The 21785-nt window shown below is 42.6% G+C and overlaps 1 protein-coding gene across 1 annotated transcript in view; it reads left to right on the top strand.

The window, feature by feature from the left end:
• Window positions 1-21785, top strand: part of MAP3K15 (mitogen-activated protein kinase kinase kinase 15) — a 144233-nt gene that overhangs the window by 15996 nt on the left and 106452 nt on the right. The window contains exons 2-3 of the mRNA XM_066599836.1: window positions 15373-15512; window positions 18245-18268. Of these exons, the coding sequence (XP_066455933.1) occupies window positions 15373-15512; window positions 18245-18268 (164 nt within the window). The remainder of the gene's footprint in view (window positions 1-15372; window positions 15513-18244; window positions 18269-21785) is intronic.

The raw sequence follows: 21785 nt of genomic DNA, 5'->3' as shown, positions 1-21785 counted from the left end.
CTATAGTTCTCTACAATGGTCCCACAAGTTAGGGCTCCATCAGGTCAACCTCAGAGATTCCGTTTGGAACTTCTGTTTCTGAATTCCATTTAAGAACGGGACAAAATAGTTCCGCAGTCTGTATGGTTTCCTTTTGTAAAATGCCAGTAGCCTGGCTGCAAACTGAACGGACCCCATTACAGCCGGTGTGGTCCGCTCAGCGCCGTTAGGATTCGTCATAAGACGGATCTGGTCGGCCAGGGGTTCTTATTTTGCTGCTTACCAAATGAAACATGATAATGGACCCCCTGAGAGCTGGTGTGAATGAGCCCTCACAGTGGCCTTGAATTACAATATTTTCAGCATACAATCTTTCCTGGGTTATTGCGCACTTTACATGGAACCCCACTGGCAGTCCAAATCTGTGACAAGTGCCCTTGGCTGGAAGATCCACCACGCGTGCCAATCGGCTGTCAGCTCTGGAAATCGGCGTTTGGTCAGTGAATGTGGTTCATTTTCTTTAGTCAGTTTGCATGCACTCCCATAGAGAACAGTGTGAGTGTGTGTGCACTGACAGAAGAGGAGCAGGGAGCTGGGTAAGTAAGTACACCCCCCGGATTCCACATTCCCTGTCCTATGAGTGCCATAACTTTATTTATGGTGCTTACAGAATATGACAGGTTCCCTTTTAAGTCTTGGAAAAACCCTCTTAACTATTAAAAGTCTTGCACCCTAGACAGTGGATTCGGGGGGAAAAGGAGGAATTTTCCAGCTTTTGTTTTATTATTAGAGAAATTACTTTTATCTTTTTTTGTCTGACCCCGAATATCTCCTCCCTGGTTTTATTTCAATCAGATCTGATTTGCTTTCAGCTCTTTTAAGGTGGCCACATATATTTGATGATCGCAGACAGAACTGATCATCCTCCTAATGTGTAATGGAGGTTTGCTAACTTTCTCAACAGTAAATATTGGGGAATAGAAGGATCAGGCATACTGAATTTCAATATGCCTAATCTTGCGCTCTCATGGAAAATCCATTGAAAACGCATGCATACTCTGACCTAAGTGTGCGTGTGTATTGGGAGGGGGGGGGGGCAGAAGGAACAGCTAACGGCTACATCATGTGTATGGCAACTTTTTATTTTACTGTTAGTAGACTACAGCCAATAGAAAAGAGGGCAGATTTGGGGGTGTAACACAGTGACCATGGGGACACTCAGGTTTAAGGCCTCATTCATACTTCAGATTTTTTATTTTTTTTTAATCCTTTCCTGTCCCATGACGTACATGGGATTCTCTTGAAATATTGAATATTTACAGCATGTAGATGGCGCAGGTTCAGAAGTAGAGCCTGCATCATCTGCAGCAGGAGCTGGCAGTGACTGACAGCTGAGGTCCTACTGTAATGGTGGGGATCGAAGAGAACACTGATCCCCGCTGTTTACTCCTTACATGCCACAATCAATGTTGATTGCAACATGTATGAATTAAGAGTGAAACAGAAGTAAGGAGCTTCTCATATGATGTTTTTGGCCCATCATGAAATTGTGGAAAGCAATGGGTTGCCTATCAGTGATCTCTTGGTCTGCTATAGCAAGTACTAGCAAGAAAACCAGATACACTATAGTACAGATGTACCGCAATATATTAGTGATCATAAGATCACAAGTTCAAATCCTTACAAGGACATAAGGTAAAAAGTGTGTGTGTGTGTGTGTGTGTGTGTGTGTGTGTGTGTGTGTGTGTGTGTGTGTGTGTGTGTGTGTGTGTGTAATATATATATATATCGCACCAAAAAAAGAAATTCTCTCCTTCAGCCAACATAAAAATCCTCATTGAGTCATTTACTTCTCGTTGTGTTTTAGATGCTCCCCGCTCACAGGAACGGGAAACACTGAATCAGAACTGATCGAGTCTCAGCGGTGATCTGCCTGTCTGAACGGGCTGCGCAAATGATGAGAACTGTGCATTTCTTGTTGTGTGTAGAAGGGCCATTAGTGGTATTTTATTGTTTACTCTCCACATGAAGTTGGATAAATTGCCTTCTCTTGAGCGCGACGTGTGTTTTTGTTTTTTGCCTAAAAAGTGGATTAAAAATACTGATTAAATACGGGTGTGAATAAGGGCTCCGTCACACGAGTGTTTTTTACCACGTATTGCGCGGTAACCAACTCTCAACAGCACCTCGCACGCATAGCATAAGTGGGTGCGCAAAACAGATCGCAGTGTACATATATTACATGCACGCCAAGATAGTGCATGTGGGGTTGTCGGCACGCGTTGTGTACCGCCGTGTGCTCCCTGTGTGACAGAGCCCTAGGGCTTTAGCGTTGCAGATGCAAAACTGTAAGATAAGGCGACTTGCAAACTTCTGCTGAAGATCCACTGGAGCAATAAAAATGGCTGCAGAAATCTTTAAATTATGGTATGAGAAACGTCTAAGGAGCCTTCCTGTAGCGCAGCCAGCAGGTTACGTGACCTCCATGATGAACATTCCTGGTACCGGCTCCGTGTAGGATTGGAATCTCACGTGTGGGAGGGAAGTTTATCACTTCTGTAATCTAGAGGCGCAGGAAATGGGAAGCAATCAGTTCAACAATAATACAAGCGCTAAATCTGTCTCACAGCGAACTGGGATGACACAAAGGGAAATCGGCAAGATATTCCTGAATGCAGTCCACAGCGCCAAACTAAAACGTTCAGCAGCTGAATTAAAAGACTATGGAAGTCATGCGTGTGAATGAGAATAGGATCGTAGTAAGTTTATTACAGATGTGATTTGGCTTGATTTTTGTACATATTATTATCTTGTGATTTAGGTCTTTTAGTACGCAGTTGAACATGCTGTTTTTTTCGGCAAAAAAGGCAGCAAAACGCGAATTTGGGTGAAAGTTGTTCCATATAGAGTCAGTCGCCGAGAGAAGAAATCGCTCATTTGTTGGTGTTGCTTAGTTTTTAGCCCCCCTAAAAGCCAAGAGACTGTCGGTCCGTCTAAATGGTTAAAAATTTCCCTTTTTAATGTTGCATTTTTTTTTTCTGTGACTTTTCTACAACAAATGTAAGGTCTTGTTCACACTAGCGCTAGTCATTTCTGGTTCTCTGTTTTTGTTTTTGTAGCAGAAAAACAGAAATCAAGCTGCATTAAATGTTTCCGTTTTTTGTTTGTTTTTTTTCCATTGATTTTCAATGGGTTTTCAAGAAAACCCAAAATGTTTCCATTTTGATTCTGTTCTGTTTCACTTCCATATTGAAAATAGAACAAATAGCGCAGACTGCTGTACTATTTGTTCTTTTTCAAAAACTGATATGAAATGGAAAGGTATCAAATTAAAAAAATTTAATTTTTTTTATGCTCCTTGAAATCAATGGAGGGAACAAAACAGAAACCTTTAATTCAATTTGATTTCCGTAACTTAAATACAAGCGACAGATACCGTATCCTTGCATTGTGGGTGAGGCCAGGATAAAGTGTGAGTAATGTGAAATAACTGTTGCCTGTTTGTTGGCGATGAGCCTCAGTCCCGTGCGTGAATCGGGTCCGTTGCAAGTGTTAGGAACATTTCATAAAGACTTGGTGGGCGCCACCATGTTTTCTCTAAAAACTGCCTATATTAAAAGCCCCTCTACTCACCCATTGTGTCCAGTCTGTGACCTCTTCCCCTGCATGGTTGTCATCTGGACAGGCAGGAACATCGCTATTAATCCCATGCTGTAGGAAATTCCTAAATAGAATATTATACAATAAAGACAATTGTCACTATATTTCAGAAGCCTAATCATGAAAGTGTTTACTTTATATCTGTATGAGATGAGCATGAACGCCGTTACTACAAATTGTTAGACATACTTTGATATAAATCATAATTACGCCTTTTAACTCCTATTTCTTCCTAGATGTTGCAGGTACGGTGTAAGGAGATTTCTCCTGAGGGATGATTAGTGTGGGTGTACATTCCAAGTGTCTTATAGAAGTGCATGCCCCAGCATGTTAGATGCCAGTTTGAAATATGACTTGTGAGAAAGTTGCTGAAAACGTGCATCAAGAAGCTTATGAGAGGAAACTTGTCGTTGGGTTCATGCTGCCTAAACTATAGCATGACCCCGGGACAGGTACACACAGTGCCCCCCATGTAAGTAGTGGTCTGAAGCCATGCGGCGTTTCAGGATAAACACACTTTTAAACTTTGACTCAAAACGGAGCTCTCACGTCAGAGGTGGGCCGTGTCGGCCGCTCCCCACCGAGGTCATGTAGACTGACCGCTCTCTCCCTCCTTGTGTATGAGCATGCTCTGGCGGGTTAGCACCGGCGTGACCCACGTCTTTGACTGGAGAACTCAAACTTTTAAAGTGTGTTTGGTCTAAAACGCTGTACCGCTTCAGAATAAAACATACACAGGAGCGCTGTGTAAACCTGTCCTGAGTTCATGCTGCCCGTGGTTTGGGCAACGTGAACCTGGTGATAGATTCCCTTTTTAAAGGGGCTGTTCTACTTTTAGCTGTTGGTGACTTATCCTCAGGCTAGCTAATCAATAGCAGATTGTGGGGGTACACTACCCAGGACCACCGGGGATCAGCTATTCCTATGGACTGGTATATTTTGTGAATGAAGCTGTTTTGCTGCCGGAAGCAGACAGCCCTGTACTTTGTGCCATGCTGCAAATCCCCGTTCATGTAATCTTTGGGGGTCCCAGCAGTTGGACCCCAGCAATCCTAAAAGTTGTTGTTGAGCCAACCTCTTTAATGGAAATAGTGTTTTTAAATCTATGGATAGCACAAATGCACTATTTCTTGGGAGTTTATTGATGTGGTGCACATCTGTACTCCTCTAACACTGGCTAATGGGGTACTTGTACCTCTCATGCCTAGAAGAATGAAATCCATACAGGTTCGTCTGATGGCATATAGGCCTTCTGTTGGCTTCCTAATGGTGTCTGCGAGGAACAGAGTTCCTTATAGAAGCAATGCTCCCATTGAAGAATGCCTCCATAATAAAGCATTGAATTTCATTTTTTTCCCCTCATAGCGTCCTTGGAAAAAACAACAACTTTTATGCCGCTGTGCAGTATCTGATGCCCCCAAAGATACGGTACTGGCCCATAGAACCCCTTCAGGTGCCATATTTGCTGTACATGCCAAAGTAGGCATTCAAACCATATAGATCTGTAATACAGGGAGCGGGCCTAGAGGTCAGTATATAGAAGTATGCCTTTGAATGAATCATAGTCCTAATAGTTTTAGCATCCAACTTTGACATAACTTTTTACAATTCAGTGCTGGTTCCTTTCTGGTTTCTGTCTTTTATGCAGAAAGCTGTGCAGGGATGTAGCATAGGCTTCAGTAGGTGAGATGGAGACCACTTTGGTCTCAGCCTAGTTTTCTGGCCATATTAGTCAATCGGCTTCCTCTTTTTGCTGCATAGTCAGATGTTACTCTTGACTGTAAATGCTGAGCGCAGAATACTTTATGTTCATTTCATGCCAGCTAGAGCTGGCATACATGTAAGTGCCTGCTAGTAGGGCGCTCACACCTCTTGTTTGCGTTGGTGATTAGTTTGTTACTGTGGAATGTCTGATTTTATTTGTACCTGTACCCTCTGTATTGAAAAGGGCTGCAGACTTTTTGGCGATGTATAAAGATTTTGATTTTTGTCAGACAAAATATCATTTAACTACAATTCTCTGAAGGAGCTTCTTTTAAATTATGTCATGTACTCTCAGATAACTTTATGATGACAAAACAATCCAATGCCTTGGGCCTCTCACAAGCGTGTGGGTGTATGCATTACGTGTGTTGTGTTCACGCAGGAATCTACAGCAAGTACACATTTACATGCATGCTTGCTGCATACATTCCATCCCATAGCCTATCTCTGTATGTATGCATGGGTAATATGCGCCATGATGGGGCATTCTGCATTCTTTTTAATATGCGCATATTTCATGTGGATCGTGTGAGCGGCAGAATGACCGTCTATGGGATATTAGTTCTGCGTATTCCTCACGCAAAAGCTGTACGCCTACTACGCAGTGAACATATGCTCATGTGAGTGAGCCCTTACTCAGAGGTGTAGCTATCGCATCAACAGTCCTGGGCCCATGTACATGGTGGGGCACAACAGGATCCCCAGGAGAACCATATAGTTCAACTCTCTGAGGCGGAACAGGAAGCCATAGGCTCTCTGCCCTGTGATTCTCTACCTTGTGGACCGCAGGCTGCTTCAAGGCCTACAGAACACCAGGACGCCGATGGTGGGTAATAATAGTGATGATATTATTTCTGAAGTATTGTATTTCAGATCACCTTGTCACACAGCAGGTACAGTAATAAGGGCAGATGGGAGAGCAACAGACACAGGATTGGGGGTATGTAGCGGGGTAGAGAGTTTGCGTTGAGATCAGTAATAGGTAGGGAGGGTGCTGGAAAAGGGAAGATCCATAAATGTCTGTTGCAAATCTTGCAAATTTATGTTGCTACTGGAAGAAGTCGTCATGGTGGCATGGGTCTGATGGAAAAGACATTAAAATAAGTGACTGATTTGAGAACTTCATCTGTGAGTCACTGGACTTCACTGTAATCATTCCTATGGTGCGCAAAGCTCCTGTGTAGAATTTGGTATCTACAACTATATAGCCATTGTATTACGGTTGTGATATTGGTTCTTGTCTAACCACTATGTTTAGGATGTAACTTTATAGTTGCAAATATGCACTACTTGTTTTGGAGGCCCATCCTGAATGTCAAGCTACGCCTCTAGCTTTACCCCCTTCCCTGGGCACAGAAGTTGACTGTACCTTTTAAGTAGCTGTCAGCTCCCAACTTCACCATAAACTCACGTACTCAACCGGAGTAACCACTTTTTGTTTTCATTGAAAGAGGGGAATAAGCTTGTGGCAGAAGCTTGTCTCCTGAAGAACAAAGCCACATGTGGACATCTAATGTGTAGCATTGCCACCCAAAAGAAGGATCATCTTCACATGATGACCCTATACTCCCACAGGTGTCTGGCAGCGGCTCATCCGCTTTTACCCATTGCAATAAACATATGCTCAGCCCAGCTTCATGTGCCTGCAAGTCGGGAGAAATAATTGTTGGCTGAATGAACATTCAGCTGATACGTATTTTTGTTTCTATGATGACCTTTCCCTGCTGTCTGGTGATCATACTAACATGTCTACTCTCTAGGCAGGCTATCCTAAAACATTGCAGTGCAATTTAAGGAGCATTTTGCCAGGTTTGCTTTCTCCATTTTCTTACTGTAATATTAAATAATGCACATTACTGACTGGACCCACATTGGGGTTTGTGAACGTTAGCGTTGTAATACTGTTGTACCACTTAAAACTTGGGGATGATGAATCAGGATTCTGGCTCTTGCATGCATTCCCCTGGCTTTCTGCCTAAGTTCCCAAGTGCAGACTTTCCCAGCCCGGAGCCTTAGCTGCACCAGCAGCATGACGTTCTACTCTGACTGTGAACATATTGCTTATTTCACTGACCATATGATGTTTCCATCTTAGTTTCTTAAAGTTTAGTTGGAAGAGACCTCCAGGGTCATCGAGTCCAACCCCCTGCTCAGTGCAGGATCAGTAAATCATCCCAGACCGATATTTGTCCAGCCTTTGTTTGAACTCTTCCATTGAAGGAGAACTCGCCACCCCCCGTGGTAACCTGTTCCACTCATTGATCACCCTCACTGTCAGAAAGTTTTTTTTTTTTTGTTTTTTTTTTTCTAATATCTAATCTGTGTCTCCACCCTTTCAGTTTCATCCCATTGCTTCTAGTCTTTCCTTGTACATATTAGAATAGGGCTGATCCCTCTGCACTGTAACAGCCCTTCAGATATTTGTAGACCGCTATTAGGTCTCCTCTCAGCCTTCTTTTTTGCAGGCTAAGCATTTCCAGATCCTTTAACATCCCTCATAGGACACAATTTGCAGACTGCTCACCATCTTGGTAACTCTTCTCTGAACTTGCTCCAGTTTATCTTTTTTTAAATTGAAGTGCCCAGAACTGGACACAATATTCCAGATGATGTCTGACCTAAGGGTGTCTTCACACTAGCGATAAAATCGCACGATGCAAGAGTAAGTGAGAACGCATAATTATGAAACCAATGATTTTCAATGGTTTCATTCCCATTTGCGATATTTTCACTCACGGGATGTTGCGTGGAAAAAAAAAATTACAGCATGTCCTATCTTTTGGCAATATCTCCCATTGTTTTCCATGGGGAAGGTGGCAGCACAAGGAAACGCACAAGAAAACGCCTCACATCCACGGGGCTTTCACATGATGGAAAATGCAATATTGGACCATGAATCACGGCTAGATATCGCCCTCGCCAGTGTGAAGGCACCCTTAGGAAGAGTTGAGGGGAACAATTGCCTCATGTGATCTTGACTCCATGCTTCCATTAATACATCCTAAAATTGTTTGCCTTTTTTGCTGCTGCTTCACACTGTTGACTCGTTTTCAGTCTGTAATCTATTAGTATACCCAAGTCTTTTTCACATGTTCTGCTGCTTAGCCCAATTCCTCCCGTTCTTTATGTGCTTTTTGTTTTCATTTTTCTTGCATTTCTCCCTGTTAAATACTATTCTGTTAGTTGCCACCCACTGTTCAAGCTTGTCTAGATATTTTTGAATCCTCTATCTTCTTTAGTGTTGGCTATCTTAACTAGATTTGTGTCATCAGCAAATGTAATCCGTTTCCCTTCAACATTTTTACAAATGATCTAGAGAAGGGAATTGAACAACACTGGGCCTAGGACAGAGCCTTGTGGTACCTCACTTGATACATTCTTCCACTTGAATGTGCAGCCATTTATAACCACTCTTTGAGTACAATTCACCTATCAGTTGCCTTGCTATATTTCGTCTTTTTTTCACTAAGGATGGTATGAGTTACTTTGTTAAATGCTTTACTAAATTCAAGATGCGCTATATCCTGATCAACCTATTCGGTGATTCTGTCATAGAAGGAAATTAGATTAGTCTGGCATGACTTGTTTGTTACAAACCCATGGTGGCTCTGGTAATTACTCCACTCTCATCCAAGTACTTGCATACACTCTGTTTAATAATTTGTTTAAAGATCTTTCCTGGTATAAAAGTCAGGCTCACAGGCCTGTAGTTTCCTGGGTCCACCTTCTTCCCTTTTTTTGAAGATAGGGACAACACTTGCCTTTCTCCCATCTCCTTGGACTACTCCAGTTGTCAAGGACTTTTCAAAGATTACGGCAAGAGGTTCAGCAATTACCTCCGCTGCTTCCTTTGGTACCCTAGGATATAATTCATCTGGATGTAGAGACTTGAATTAATGAGTTAGCTAATAGAGATGAGCGAGTGTACTCGGAAAAGCACTACTCGCTTGAGTAATTTGCTTTATCCGAGTATCGCTGTGCTCGTCCCTGAAGATTTGGGTGCCGGCACGGAGCGGGGAGCTGCAGGGGAGAGCGGGGAGGAATGGAGGGGAGATCTTTCTCTCCCTCTCTCCCGCCCGCTCTGCCCCGCTCCCCGCTGCGACTCACCTGTCAGCCGCAGCGGCACCCGAATCTTCAGGGACGAGCACAGCGATACTCGGATAAAGCAAATTACTCGAGCAAGTAGTGCTTTTCCGAGTACGCTCGCTCATCTCTATTAGCTAAGTGTTCCCTCACCATCTCTCTGCTTATAGATCAGTTGATGTTCCATCTACTTTCTGATAGAAAACAGATACAAAATAAGAGTTTAAAAGTTTGTCCTTCTCACAATCATTCTTAATCAATTTACCATATCATCCTGTAAACATCCTATAGCATATTTGCCTTTTTCTTTTGCTTTTGACATACCCCAAAAACCTTTTTTATTGCTTTTGGTCTATCTTGCAAGCTTTATTTTTTTTATTAGCTTCAGCTTTTCTGACACTTGCTTTACAATTTCGTACAATTTCCCTCCCACTTTACATTTGATAGATATATTTTGCTTTCTCTTTTAGCAAGTGTTTTAGGTTCTGTGTTCATCCATCCTGGTCTCTTGAACCCCTTAAGGACATGGCCTATTTTGGACGATTTTTGGCAGATTTTCATCTCCATTTTTCAAAAGCCATAACTTTTTTTATTTTTCCGTTGACTCGGCCGTATAAGGGCTCGTTTTTTACATCACGAACTGTAGTTTTTATTGGTGCCATTTTTGGGTACATAAGAGTATGTTGTACAACTTGTAAAAAATTTTTTAATGATAAACAGGGAGAGAAAATGCATCAATTCTGCCATTTTTTTTTTTGTACAGCGTTAATTATGCAGCATAAATGACACACTACATTTTTTTCTGCGGGCTGCTACGATTACAACAATGCCCAAATTTTTTTTTAGGTTTTCCACTTTTCCGCAATGAAAACCCTTTTTTTGGAAATTTTATTATTTTTTCTAAATCGTTGCATTCAAAGTCCTATAACTAACTTTTTTTTTCTCTTCCCATGGACAGAGCTCTGTGAGGGCTTATTTTTTGCGAGATGAGCTGTGGTTTTTATTGGTACCATTTTGGAGTACATACGGCTTTTTTGATAAAACGATGCAAAGCACCACCGCAAATGAGGTGTAAATTTGTTCCATTCTGTGGACCGGCATCCGCATTTGACAAACCCAGACAGATGCCAAGGCCCACTGAGCTTGGGGGGTGGGGGAAACACTCTGGGGTGGGAGGAATCCAGTCCTTATTCTTTGATATTAATTATCTCAGCATCCTAAAGATGTAGAAACCATTTGCTATGACAGCGCTGATGTTGGTGGTGCGATGGTGTTATTACACTGCCTACGTTGTACCACCCATCCTGGCTAGAAGTGGCCAAGGCTGAAGACAGAGGACGCCGTGGAAGTGTGATGGACCTGAATGAGTGTATCAATTTATTTGATGCCAGAGCACAGTGGGGACTTATTAATGACTAAGGGGGGACCAGAGGCCTATAAATGACTAAGGGGGTACAGCGGGGCCTATAAACTACTGTGACTCTGTAGCCCATGTCATATGTATGAGAGTTAATTTGTGTGCACTGGCCAGTTTTACCTCAAAGAAGATTCCAATGTATTCTTGAATACTGATGCACCCCATTTACAGCAGATTGACTTTATAGTTTATTTGTGCCTCCTGGATGTGATCAGTGAAATCTTGTGTCAACTGGTGAGCTGGGTTGCATGAAAAGCTCATGAATATGGTGGACTATTGCTGGTCCAGCAGATACGTACATATGGCTCAGCATGATTTGTCTATTTTTTTATAAGCCGATAGGGAGAACTAGGACTGATTTCCTTCCTTTGTACGTGCTAGTGAGCAGATACATATTAATTGAGGTAAAAACAAAAATCCTGCTATACACGCCTTTTAGTCTTGGCATACAATAGTAACTTTGCAAATATGCTATGAACATATTGAATGCAGTATATTATAGGCTTACTGCTTCCATTATATATTTGGGATCGGCCTACATTGGTTATCTGATAACATACTAACAATTGTTTCCCTTTTGTATGGCTGTCCTTCCCTTTCTCAGGCGCTGCTCTGTGCGGTGGTTGCAGTCTTCATTCGGTATCATATGATGGCACAGTACACTAAATCCGACCACTCAGCTCTAGTTAACATTTTTTTGCATCAGAACAATTCCCAGGCTGTCTGTAAGTTTTGCTGGAAAGTATTAGGAACTTGTTTTCTCAGAGGAAGTGGATCTATTTATAAGACTATAAACGCTAGAATAAAATAAAATCTTAATACAACACAATCGGAATTGCTGTTTTCTGTACAAGTAGATCTACAGACATTTTCCTATTTTGATACCTTTCAAAGAACCCATTGCACAAGACCGAGAAGAACTTCACAAGACGCTTTTATCGACATTTGTTGCTACGCTTTTTTTGCATTCCTGATATACAGTATTTGGGCTAAAAGCAGTTAGCTTCTTGGGGTGCTTTTACACAGGGCGATCTGTGGCGCAGAAGGCCGACAGGTCATCCCAGAAATAATCGTTCCTCTGCTTTTACACCACGAGGAAGCATCGCTGACTGAATGGAGGCAACTGGATCCAGATGGACACTGGCAAACCCAATTGACTTAAATGGAATTTGTTAGGGTTTCGTATTTTATAGCTGCAAGAATCTCACTACAGATCAGATCAGTAACTGGAAAGTATGACAAAAATCTGACAGAACCCCAAAAGCTACATTGAATGGCTTCTTTATTAGAGACCCCCCACCCCCATCTAGTAGCACTTTGGATCTCCTTTTTGGCCTTCAGACCTGCAGCAATTCGTTGTAGCGTCCATCCATAGGTATCGGAAGGCTCAGGGAGTGCCAAGAAAACATTCCCAACACGATTACTTCATCGGCCTAAACTGTCTAAGGCCTCCTTCCCACGAACGGATTTACGCCGTGTAAATCCGCGGCAAAAATCCGCTGCGTTGCCCCATGCTATTAGGTTCTATTGAACCTAATAGCACAATGCTCACGATGCGTAATTCCACCGCGGAATTACGCACCGTGAAATCTCCCATCCTCACCCGCAGCATGTTCTATTTGCCGCGCGTGTACGCGCTGACGGCTTCCATTGCAGTCAATGGAAGCCGTCCGTTCACGCTATCTCCCGCTGCAACCAGCGGAAGATAGCGTGAAAAAACGCTTCCCCGCCTATCGCCGCGTGTCATATGACGCGGCCGGCGCGTCACGTGACACGGCCGGCCGCGTCATGTGACGCGGTGGGCGTGTCACATGACGCGACGGCGGTGGGCGGGGAAGCGTCTTCACGCTATCTTCCGCTGGTAAGTATGGGGTCTCTGGGGGGCGCCGTGACGGGCTTCACTGCGGAATATTACGCGGCGGAGCCCGTCACGCTCGTGTGAAGCCGGCCTAAAACTGACAAGAAGGATTCGTTAATTCGTACTGCTGTTACCAAGTTCTGACACTTCCATCAGCACGGTACAACAGAAATCTGCATTCATCTGACCAAGTGATGTGTTTTCCACTGCTCGGTGATCTCATTTTTGCATTCTTTTGCTCACTGGAGTCTTGCCTATTTAATGGAGCTTGAACTGTTTTTTTTTTTTGCTGTTATAGCCCATTTGTGCTAAGGAATGATAAGTTGACCAGTGACCGCGCCTTGTTGGAAGTCGCTCAGATTGTTCCATTTTCTCTATTCTAATGTGCGTTCACATTGAGGCCGGTTTCACATCTGTGTCGGAAGTTCCTTCACAAATCTGGCTTAAAGTACCGGAAGAAAAAGTGCTGCAGAAGCCGGGCAACTGGATGTAAAGTGCGCGGACCCTATTATAGTCAATGGGGTCACTTTGGCTCTGTTTGGTTCTGTCCAGAGATGGACCTGTTTGGCTGCGGGAGTTCCCTTTTCCTGCTCCCGAAACACAGCAGGAAGGCAGATCCCCAACACATCAACACACTCCATCTCTCATCTCGCTCATTTTGTTTTTTTGTTTATTTATCCTTTGCGCTCTATGTGTAGTGCTGATGACACGGAATTAGGTCCTCTATGCAACGTTGATATACCTAAACATCCTGCTATGAATAGATCTTGCATTATCTAAGGGATAGCTTTCCCATTGAAAGTTCCCTATTTACGGTATATTCGGTACCTGAGAGCTTCAGTCTGAGGAAGTTAGGTTCCTTTATGCATATGGCCTTAGTTGAGATACTATTATTTGAATAAAGAGCCAGTGTTAGCCCTTACTCTGCCCGGTTCCTGCCAGAATATTCATATATCACCACAGCTGTGATTTGTCCTTCCAAGTCTTGATATCTGGAAGATAGGCTGGGTGAAACTAGTCCAAGTTAAAATTACAACTGTAGAGGACCTATCATACTACTCAGCTGTTAACACACATAAAAGCGCTTCTTTAAGAGTATGTAATTGGTGTGATTACACATAGGAAGTGTAATGAAGTGTCGCCAAATGATACACACGCGTCAAACCAATTTGACATCGAATCACTTGACATCTGATTATCTGAAATCTCTGAATTATCATATTCTTGATAATCACACTTTGAGTTATCAATATTAATTAACATAATTATCATACTTGCCTTTGGCAACAACTGGGAGATTTTTGCTAATCCACTTTGCTATTTTGCACTTAATAAGCAGAATATTTAGGATTTGATGACCCATTTCTATATGTCATAGACACGATGGATTAGTGCGCTTAACACCCTTGAGGTGAAAGGGGAATGTTCACCTCCCTCTTCGTAAATCCATCTGTGCTAACTCCAATTGATCTAAGTTGGTTTTCTAATAACCCCTAATGGATACTTTGGAGAAATCCACGGCATTTCATCACAGCTATTAGGTTCCATTGAACCTAATAGCTCAATGTACATGCTGCGGAATTCTGCAGTGTGAAATTACCCGCAACATGTCCTATTTGCCGCGGGTATACGCACGGACGGCTTCCATTGTAGTCAATGGAAGGCGCCCGTCATGCTATACTTTCGCTGTAGCACAGCGGAAGTATAGTGTGAATACGTGCCCCGCCCACCGCCAGCCGCGTCATATGGCTCTGCCGGCGGGTCATGTGACACAATCGGCACGTCATACGCTGTACTGCACATGCGCGCCGGTTCGTCATGCGGAACTTCGTGCAGCGGATCCGGGGGTAAGTATGGGGTCTTTGGGGGCACCGTGATGGACTCCGCTGCGGTATTCCACTTGCGGAGCCCGTCACGGCCGTGGGCATAAGGCCTTAGACTGATCAATGGAAAAATTTGCTTACTTCATTTTTAACTTTTTTTTTTTCTTCCGGGGTAACGTCCATACAGGAAAGCTCTACTTATAAAAGGGCTGGTGTCTCTGAAAAAGTGTCCTTTCAGTCTAGTGTGAAAAGTGACTTTCAAGGGTTTATGCAAATGGATATCCTATGCTGTGTTTTTTTTAATTTTTTTTTATTTTGTAGTAGTAGTTTTTTATTTTTCCCCCATTTTCTTTGGTTAGGTCATCAGTGTAAGATTGTTTAGTGGTGGCGAGTCTCAGAACCATTCAGGTTATAGAAAGGGCCATGTCTTCCGCAAGCGCTACATCCCATTCATTTTCCTACCAGGCACTTGAATGGGACTGAGCTGCTTTTACTTGTAATATTAGACACCGGCACAGCCACTACTAAAATCAGTAAAGCAGAGTCTGGTAAACCATGAAGGGGCCCCTTTGACTCGCTGCATCAACTAGTTGGACTTCCACCGATTTTTAGGATGGGCTAACAATCTTCTAGTCTTAGAAAACCTGTTTAAATGTGTTTTATGCCTTTAAACAAACCTTAAAATCTGTTTAAAAATAAGTTTAATGACAATAGTCTGCAAATGCCACTGCGATTAAAAGCCATTGAAAATTGAGGCAGTCTGATGATTTATCACCTTCTTGTTGCAGATGTTGCTGTAGTGGACATGAGCGATGTGGGAAGACAGCCCTCTCTTTTCTACCACCTTGGGGTACGAGAAAGTTTCGACATGGCAAATAACGTTATTATCTATCACGATACAGATCCCGATACATCATTATCCCTTAAGGTAAGTAACATCTCATCAGCATTATTTGGTCACATTTTAAGCCATATTTGAATCTACGTCCGGTATTTTATTTTTACAGAAAAAAAACTACAGCTTAAAAAATGATTTAAAAACCTTGGCAAAGTCATATCCCATTTGAACTCCACCTCTAAAGGGGTTGTCCCACGAAAAGAACTTCTCCCCTAATCATAGAATAGGGGATACGTATCTGTGGGGTTTGACAACTCAGAACCCCCTGGCTCGTGATCGATGGGGTCAGAGTATTCCTAAATGGAAGAGCAGTGGTCACACATACTCAATACCGCTCCATTCACGTTAACCAGGACTGCTGGAAATAGCCAAGAGCTTGTACTCGATCTCTTGCTGTCCTTCTGAAATGAATGGAGGGGTAGTGCACATGTGTGACCAGTACTTCATTACTCTGGGAAGACCTGGCATACCTGTTTTCGTGATTGGCGGGGGTCTCAGCAGTCAGACCCCACCAATGAGAAACTGTGGATAGAGGAAAAGTACTTCTAATGGGATAATCCCTTTAAAAAGTTTCATTCAAGACTAAATTCACATGTGAGTGCCATGGAAAGAAATGGGCAATGAGTTTCATGGGAACGCTCAAAGATAGAATGTGCTACGTTTTTGTTTTTTTTTTCCTTTTCCTCGCAATTGCAAATAAGTCCATTCAAAATAACGGATTTTCTTCTCGTGCACGTTTTTTGTCCGTGTACATAAGCCCTTAACGCTGTTACTAAGGTTTTGTAGTAACTAGAGATGAGCGAGTATACTCGCTAAAGGCAATTGCTCGAGCAAGCATTGCCTTTAGCGAGTATCTCCCCCGCTCGAGACTGCAGGTTCGGGTGCCGGCGCAGGGGAGCGGTGAGTAGCGGCTGTCAGCAGGAGGGAGCGGGGGGGAGAGAGAGATCTCCCCTCCATTCCTCCCCGCTCTCCCCCGCAGTTCCCTGCCCGCCGCCGGCACCCGAACCTGCAGTCTCGAGCGGGGGAGATACTCACTAAAGGCAATGCTCGCTCGAGCAATTGCCTTTAGCAAGTATACCCGCTCATCTATAGTAGTAACCAATTGAGTTGAGGAGTTTCTTTTTTTTTTTTTTTTTTATATTCTTTACTCATATAATGAAGAACAAGAGGATTACCATACTGATACAAATCTAAAAAATTATGAAAAAAGAAACCCTTCCCCCACCTATACTGGAGGAAAGGGAGAGAAAAACCAGTTTGTGGGGTACCACACCCAATGCATCCTTATCTGTTCTTACAGTGCAGAATTTTATTATTTTTCTAAATAAATAATTGTTTTTGTAAATTTCCTGTTACCGTTTGCACCCACTATGTTGTTGGGTGAATGCACGGCCTTCCATTTTCTTGTAATTTAATGATCTAGCTTCAAACCACATTCTAGCTAATGCTTCTTTATGGAGTTTGTGTTCTCTAAATCTTGTATGATGCCCAAAGCCCACACATGGGTTCATAAGGACGTGCACTCCAAAAGCACAATTCAGAGATTCTGTAATCTTTTTCTGGTATCTAAATATTTGACACAAAGCCAAAATAAATGGATCAAGTCAGCTCTTTCCTCTTTTACATATTGGACATACTGAAGACTAGCAGACTCCTATAGAATTGAAAAAAACACAGGCGTGCCATATAATCAATGAATTAAAAGAAACCTTGTGCAGCCCTCCAGGAAACGACATACATCCGACCTGATCACTTCTGACCAAACGTCTTCCTGAGTTTCCCCTTGGTCCTCCACTCATTTATCCTTACATTGTGTCTCAGCAGTTTGAATCCTTAACAACCCCTATATAGAATCTTAAAAAAAAAAATCCTTGATTTCTGTAAAGATTAAAAACTATTATTTACTGTATGTTGATCACATGTTCTAGTTGCATGAAGTTGCATTACACATACATCACACTCTTCTGGTAAGGAGAGAAAATCTTTCATTGCTTTTAATATTTGAAGGTTTTGGAGAGTAAAAACAAATTGTGGGAAGGGAATGGGTGGAAATAAAATAAAGAAAAAAAAGCAATGACTCAATTCCCTTCTCCTGTCCATCTACCTCAATCCCTGCAACTCTGGTCCCCAAAAGATACTGCAGCGGTCACATGCCGTTCATTGTTCATGTGTGACTTCTGCAGTTGCTCACTGGCTTCAGTGGTGAAACTGCAGTACTTTCTGGGGCAGAGTGGCAGGGATTGGGTCTGCTAAAGGCCCTTTTACACGCAACAATTATCGCACAAAAATCGGCCAAACAGCCGAAAACGAGCGATGTAGAAAAATGGAATGTGTCGGCAGCTATTTGCACAGCTGGGAGTGTGAATAAAGACACGCTGGGCTCTGCAAACTACTCCTGCAGATCCTTTTATATGCCACTAAATCTTTCGGTTATTTGAAATTAATTTTGCATGTAAAAGGGCCTTAAGCTAATTGAAGTGGTAAGAGGCTTTTTGGTTTGTTTGTTCTTCTTGGCCCATTTCCTGCCCAGAATCATATATTTCTTTTTTTGGAAAACCCCTTTTGATTTTACAAACGCCCCATGCTGAGCTGAGTGAATTTGCCATAAAGTCATTAGAGTAACGTCTGCTAAAAATGGGGCCATGCACTCGTATGTGATTGAACCCTAAATACTTTCAATCTGTTTTTAACAGCTGCATTGACTTTCCGTCTTCAAATTTGTAATCTATTGCTTTTATCTGAATTCTGTTTTCCTCTTCCAGGATATGGTGGCTCAGAAGAACACGGTGAGTAGGAAACCTTTTTTATTTTTCCAGATTTTTATGAAAGCGAAATAAATGTAATGTCTAATAGTATAAAATTATGACCCCCCCCCCCCCTTCCTATCCCCAAAAGGAGTTTTCCCAGAATTATAACTTATCTACAGGATAGGTAATCAGTGTATGTATTCGGTGAGCCTGGGACCCCTACTCTTATGGTTCAGTAGGATCAGGCACTTATCAGCTATCCAGTGGATAGATAAGCTGTCATTTCGGGACAATCCCGTTAAAAGGGTTTCCAGAATGACTGACATCCTTGCTTGTAGAAACCTGTCATAGGGCAGGAGAATACATCTGTAGACCAGAGGGTAAGTGAGTGGCGGAGCCTGACACCGCAATGGTCCTGCAAGGCTAAATGGTCCTGACAGGAATGAACAGTGTGATATTAGGCAAAGGCTCCAGTCTAGAGATGCATTGTCCTGTTGTAGGACATATTTTTGCAGGCTGCACACATTTGGCAGCCTGTGTTTTTCCTGGACAACTCCCTAAAGGAAGATATTTGCTCATCCAGTAGAGTTACTCTGCCTCACAGTTCCCTAATTAGGCCCATCAGTTTTAAATTGGCAGGCATATTACTCTGCAATACAGAAGTGTTGCAGTGTATTATACCAGCAGTCAGGAGATTGGATGTCCAAGACCTGTAGTAGCTGAGCTGAAAATGGTTACATTTAGAAAAAGTAGTTATGGCTCTCTGAATGAAAGGATGAAAAAATTGTGTCTTGAAGGCCAAAACTGACAACAAGGGGTTCAAAAAAATCATATCATTTTGCCTGAATACCGGAATTAAATGAATTTGCTCATCTTATAAAGTGATAACCTATTGCTAGAATGTATCAGTGCAATTATTACAGATAAAGGTCCAGAGGCAATTCCTAAATATGTTACTGCAAACTACCACCTTATTAAAGGTAAAATGTATTCATATTAAAGTATAACGTTTAATAAAGGCGGTAGGCTGCAATGACGCATATTGCTAGAATACACCATTTTTCACTTTGTGGGTTATGGCCGCTGGGACCACCACCAGTTCTGGGAAAGGAGACTGAGTGTTGATTCAGCACTTTGTCCCTTTTACTGTTTCTCCCTGCGTAGCACCTTCATCGGCCAACTACTGTGCAACTGCAGCGCAGCCCTGGGCAACGGTATAGAGCTGCTCAGGGCACTGAGTCTCTGTACTCTCCACGTCGGTGAGTCTCACCCAATCACTAAGTAATGGCAGAAGATGGAAATAACCTTTTCTTGCTCTGTGTAAATCTTTTTCTTCTTGCATATATGGATGTAATAGATTAGTTGAATAAATACAAAATCAACAGAGCAAGTGATGAGGGAAGAGCGCCAGCAAAGTGTACTGAGTTCATCCACGAAAATACCATCTCCATCGCCTGAAAAAACTCTATTACGCACCCTATATTACAGGAACAAGCTTATAAAATTGTGTACCAGACGAATTATGTGCATTTTTCCAATTCTTATGTTTTTCAATAATTAAAATATTTTCTAAGGTGGAAAAGGTGTTTTTTTGGGTTTTTTTTTAAACCTAGGCTATTTTGTTTACTTAAAAAAAACCAAAAAACATTTTATTTGCCTTTTGTTGTTTTCACATTTCTCATCTTTTTGTCCCACTAGCAGACCTGACCCAGCGATCTTTTGGCTACATAATAAATTGCGGCACGGCAATACATACTGTATTAAGCCTGTGACTGTTAGGCTCTGTGCACACTTCCATCCGTGTTTTGTGTCATGTTTTTTTTGTCATGAATGCAGGAAAGTTAGTGTGCTGTGCTATTGTTTTCTGGTAAAATGATGGAAAATATGACTGAAATAGGTTGACCTCATTACAATCAATGGGCCATGTCAGGGTCTGCTGGTTTCCATAACTTTTGACAGATGTAGTAAGCCTTCTTTTTTTATTGACTTGTCTTTTTCATAGCGGAACAGAAGAATAAAAATGTGAACCGAGCCATACACTGAGGCAGCCTATTAAGTCTTGCCATAGGCAAAGCTTACATGACACACTTTGAGGCCATTGTCGGGTCCCTGGCTGCCATGGCAATTTTTCTGTACCCGCGATTCCACCAATGGGCTTGCAGAGTAGGTCCGCCATTATGATACCTTGTATTTTGTGGCATGAGTTGCAGCTTTTATTGAAGTTGTTCTAGGTTAGATATAATGTATTCAATAAGTTTTATTTTTCTTGTCAGGAAAACAGCAATTCTCCATTGTTTTTATTTACACACATATAGCACGTATTCCACAGCACCATACAGTTATCACTAGAGATGAGCGAGTATACTCGCTAAGGCACATTACTCGAGCGAGTAGTGCCTTAGCCGAGTATCTCCCCGCTCGTCTCTAAAGATTCGGGGGCCGGCGGGGGAGAGCGGAGAGGAACGGAGGGGAGATCTCTCTCTCCCCCCCGGCTCCCTGCCGCAACTCCCCTGCCGCAACTCACCTGTCACCCGCGCCGACACCCGAATCTTTAGAGCCGAGTGGGGAGATACTCGGCTAAGGCACTACTCGCTCAAGTAATGTGCCTTAGCGAGTATACTCGCTCATCTCTAGTTATCACCTATATTGGTTCCTGTCCCCATTATGGCCCACAATCTAAATTCACTTTTTGGTAAATCTTTGAGGTGTGGGAAGAAACCAGAGTACGTATTAGGCGGAAGCCTATGCAAACACGAGAAGAACATACAAACTTCACGCAGATGTTGTTCTTGGCCAGGATCTAGGACCTTAACTCTGCAAGGCAGTTTTTACAGTGGTATAAGGCTGGGTTCACACTTGACTGAAATCCAGCAAGATTTCCGCGGGAGAAATGCAGCTTCAAAACCTGCGTCTGCCATGGAAACAGGGAAAGAATTGACGTGCCGCATCTTTGAATTCAGCGTGGCTTGGCCGCAGTGTGTGGACGAGACTTTTGCAAATCTGGTCCACTTTACTGGCTAATCCCGGGATTAGAGCCGCGGGCGGAATGTCCGTGCATCTCTGCTGTGGCCATCTCTTCCCGTAGAGAGGAAAAAAAAGAATTGACACGCCACATCTTTGTTTTCCACGCGGCATGTCCGTTTCAGTCTGCAGAATCTCGTCCACTTTGCTGGCTCATCGCGGGATTAGGAGCCGCGGGCGGAATTGCTGTGCAGACATCTCCGGCAATTCTGTCCCATGTGAACCCAGCCTAAGGCTTCTTTTTTGCACCTTGACATTACATTGGTGCCATTTTACTCTTTAATTGGTTTTTGGAGGGGAGATTAATAAAATGGACAGCTATTTTGACCTTAGTTTGTTTTTTTTTGTCTACAATGTGGAATAAATAAGTTAACTGTTACAGGACAGATTGTTACAAATAGAGCAATACTAATATTTTTTAGTTTTTTTTGTTTTTCAATTCTGTAAAGAGGAAAAAGAAAATGTAAATCCTTTTTGTCACCGGTCTCATTAGCACAGTAACATGTCGCTTTCTAATGTGGATCTGTGTTGCATT

The sequence above is a fragment of the Eleutherodactylus coqui genome, chromosome 4 (assembly GCF_035609145.1).
Source record: "Eleutherodactylus coqui strain aEleCoq1 chromosome 4, aEleCoq1.hap1, whole genome shotgun sequence".
In the NCBI taxonomy this organism is placed as follows: domain Eukaryota; kingdom Metazoa; phylum Chordata; class Amphibia; order Anura; family Eleutherodactylidae; genus Eleutherodactylus; species Eleutherodactylus coqui.
The sequence above is the reverse complement of the archived record's forward strand: the minus strand, read 5'-3'. Positions and strand labels throughout refer to the sequence as shown.